The sequence below is a fragment of the Sceloporus undulatus genome, chromosome 3 (assembly GCF_019175285.1).
Source record: "Sceloporus undulatus isolate JIND9_A2432 ecotype Alabama chromosome 3, SceUnd_v1.1, whole genome shotgun sequence".
Taxonomy (NCBI): Eukaryota; Metazoa; Chordata; class Lepidosauria; order Squamata; family Phrynosomatidae; genus Sceloporus; species Sceloporus undulatus.
In genome coordinates this window covers 12,690,920-12,694,358 of record NC_056524.1, presented here as the reverse complement: position 1 = coordinate 12,694,358, position 3,439 = coordinate 12,690,920, and the positions used below count along the sequence as shown (strand labels likewise).

Below are 3,439 nucleotides of genomic sequence, written 5' to 3'. Positions count from 1 at the left end.
GCGTTGTCCTTATAAGAGAGACTAAAAAGGTTTGTGAGAAAAAATCAAAAGGCAATTTTAAACACAACACAGATATATGCCTCTGGATGAAGGTTTTTAGGGAATCCATTAAAAAGCACAGGCAAGAGACACAGCCTAGGTACAGAGGACAGGTTTGCTTCTTTTGAACCATGTGTTTAGGGGATGCATGAATATGTTTGCATACAGTGGGTAAGCTATGTAACAAGCAGCGGGCTGAAGTCCAGGCAATATCCTGTTATTGTGTTGTGGTGGTTGCCTTCAAGTTGCTCTGACTTATGGCAACCCTATCTCGGGGGTCTCTGGCAACATTTGTTCAGAAGGGGTTTCCTTTGCCTTCCTCTAAGGCTGGAGAGTGTGACTGCCCCAAAGGATTCAAACCGTGGTTGCAAACCCCCGCTCAACTAGTATAACACACTTGGCTCTTGGTTCAACAGTCTGCCTCCCTCAATAGTGCCAAGCTGCTGCTTCTAACCCTGAGCATAAGCAGCCTTGAGGGAAATGTCTAGAGACCAAAGTTTCTGGCCGGCACAGGGAAAGGGGTTATGGAAAGAAAGAGAATAGGGCTAGGCAATTATAGCCACCCTTCCTTGCTAGAAACAGCTCCCTGATGTTGACACACATGGATACAGTATGTGGCGGGTGATGGAGATGAGCCACCAACGAGCTCCAGAGAGAAAACAAGTGATGTGGCAGAAAACTCACAGGTTTGTGGGAGGGAGGACCGGGGTCTGGCAGGATTCATGTGGGGAGAGGGCCGTTTAATAAAATGGGACAGGGAAATTATGGGTGAACTCTTAATACATCAGAAGAGTGAATGGGAAGGGAGAGGGATTGATGAAACGTTCATCACAGTGGGATGGGGGGAGAGAAGAGCCCTGATAATCGGTATCCTGAGCAGACAAAGCGAGGTGCAAGGGATAAACAGAAAAAGATAAATAACAACAATAATAATAAAACCACACCAATAGTAAATACAATAATATAGCATGTCTTATCTCCCCAAGGCAGATGTACAAACATAGATTTAATACAATATGGTTTGCGTCATTGGACCGACCAGGGTTTGAATCCTGGCTTGGCCATGGAATCCACTGGGTGGACCATGGGCAATCATGATCTCTCCGCCTCAGAGGGTTGGCATGGTAACCCTCCATCTGAAGAAATGTGCCAAGAAAACTCTCAAACAGGTTTCCTTGGGTGGGGTTGTCGTAAGTCAGAAATGACTTGAAGGCGCACAACAACGACATAACTAATAGCATAAAACTGTTTAATCACGTAAGTTAAAATACATAAACCTAAGATTAAAAATAGCATCAAGCAAGCAGACCAGTGATGAGAAGAGCTTACCAAATGGCAGGATGGGAAGAGAAGACAAGCAGAGTCGGGTATGGGAAAGGGGTCGGGGGGGGTGCTTGGGGGGAATTTTAGATTATTTTAACCCATTACTTGTGGATACTTTACTTAAGGGATGTCCAATAATGAATGGAGGGAAGCAATGAAACTGGGAACGAAGACAAAGGGGACTCCAAGGCAGATATAAATGAATACTGTACCTTAAAAGGGTTCCCTACATGGTTTGGGTCCAGGTTACCTACAAGATCACCTCCTCCAATATAATCCACCCCATACACTCAGGTCCTCTGGCGGACATTTACTCCAGTCAGCCAAGACTAGGTTGGCAACTGTCAGCCAGAGGATCTTTTCTTCAGCTGCCCCTAGACTCCGGAAGGACCTGAATACGCTCTCCAGATTTAAAACAGCACTGAAGACCAGCCTCTTCCGGCAGACTTTTCCAGACGGTTTTTGAATTGTGAATTTTAAGTGTGGTCTGTTTTTAAAAAGTGTTGGTCTTATTTGTCCATTCAAATTGCTGCATGTTTTAATTGAAGTGGTGCACTGTTGGTTTGTTGTAGTGGTTTGAGCACTGGACCAGGACGCTGGGAGACTAGGGTTCAAATCCCAGCTCGACCGTGGAAACCCACTGGGCGGTTTTGGGCAAGTCACACTCTCTCAGCCAAGAAACCCCCATAACAGGGTTTGCCTTAGGGATGCCGTAAGTCAGAGATGACTTCAAGGCACACAACAACAACAACAACAACAACATTGTTGATTTGTGGTTGTTCCCTGCCTCAATCTGTTAGGAGAAGTAAGAAATTATTATTACTACTACAGTACTACTACTATTACTTTGCATTTGTTCTTTGCCCCGATCCATGAGGAGAAGTCAGTAAGAAATCATCCTCATTATTATTATTATTATTATTACAGAACTACTACTTTGTCTTTGCTCCTGCCTCAATCCATGGGGAGAGGAGGTAAGAAATAATAATAATAATAATAATAATAATAATAATAATAATAATAATAAATGTCTGGTTCTTCCCCACCTTGGTCCATGGGGAGAACTGGGTAAGAAACAGACATTATTGCTGTTGTTGTTGTTGTTGCTATCATCATCATCTCTTCCAAGGGCCACCAAAAGAAGAGCGACTCCTGTGTCTGTATATCTGAGTCGCTGGAAGTACACGCGTGTCTGTGAGGGGCGCGTTCAGACGAGCAAGACTAAACCCGTGTCTAAAAGGGAGGGAAGAAAAAGAAGAACCTGAGAAGGAACCAGAACCATGGCTATTGCAACCACCACCGCCATTGCCCCCAGTAATATCCCCCAGTCATCCCAGTCAGGGAGTATTATCATGATCATTATTACCCCGCGGGCTGCTGCGCCCCCATCGAGGAGGAAGAGGAGGCTCCGTCGTCCCCAGCCGAAGCGCTCAAAGATGCTGCTAATGATGCTGCCTCAGCCGCCACCGCCGCCATCTCCGCCCCTCCCTCCTTCGCCATAGCAACCGTCCCCTTTGATTGACACCTTCCCTCAGGCCAGGACCCGCCCCTCACACTCTGAGCCAATGGGAAGCTTCCCCCGCAGGCGCACGGGCCAATGGGAAGGGCAGAACGGGAAGGGAGTGGTCATGTGACCGGTTCAAGATGGCGGCGCCCAGTGGGAAGGGCGAGTGAGCGGGTTTTGAGGCGGAAGCGACCTCAAACGATACAGAACCGCTATCGAAGCGAGCGGGAAAGGAATCAGGAATAAAGGCGCTTCGGGAGACTGGTATTTAACTGGAGGTGGGTAGTGTCCAGGTTGGGAGTCCCAATTGTTGAAGGTTAAGGGTGGGGACCTTTATTGTTATTATTATTTTATAGCTGTATGTAGGGTTACCATAAGTCAGGACCTCCAAACTGGGACAAACGTAGGACAAAATTTTCAAATGGAGGACACATTTTGAAAACATGGAGGACGCTCAAAAAATGATGGTTTTTTTAAAAAATTTCATATAAATGCATGTTTCTTAGGCATGATAAAAAAATGGAGGACATTTGGCATTATTCCTAGACAGATGGCAGAAATGTGCTTCCCTTT

At 46.0% G+C, this 3,439-nt stretch overlaps 2 protein-coding genes across 3 annotated transcripts in view; both read left to right on the top strand.

The window, feature by feature from the left end:
- The window catches only part of LOC121925279 (coiled-coil domain-containing protein 89-like), a 33,495-nt gene that overhangs the window by 18,849 nt on the left and 11,207 nt on the right, over positions 1 to 3,439 (top strand). The gene's annotated exons all lie outside the window — the stretch shown is intronic.
- TMEM126A (transmembrane protein 126A) overlaps positions 664 to 3,439 on the top strand; it is an 11,715-nt gene continuing 8,939 nt past the window's right edge. Inside the window, exons 1-2 of the mRNA XM_042456968.1 lie at positions 664 to 725; positions 3,056 to 3,144. Coding sequence (XP_042312902.1) covers positions 664 to 725; positions 3,056 to 3,144 — 151 coding nt within the window. The remainder of the gene's footprint in view (positions 726 to 3,055; positions 3,145 to 3,439) is intronic.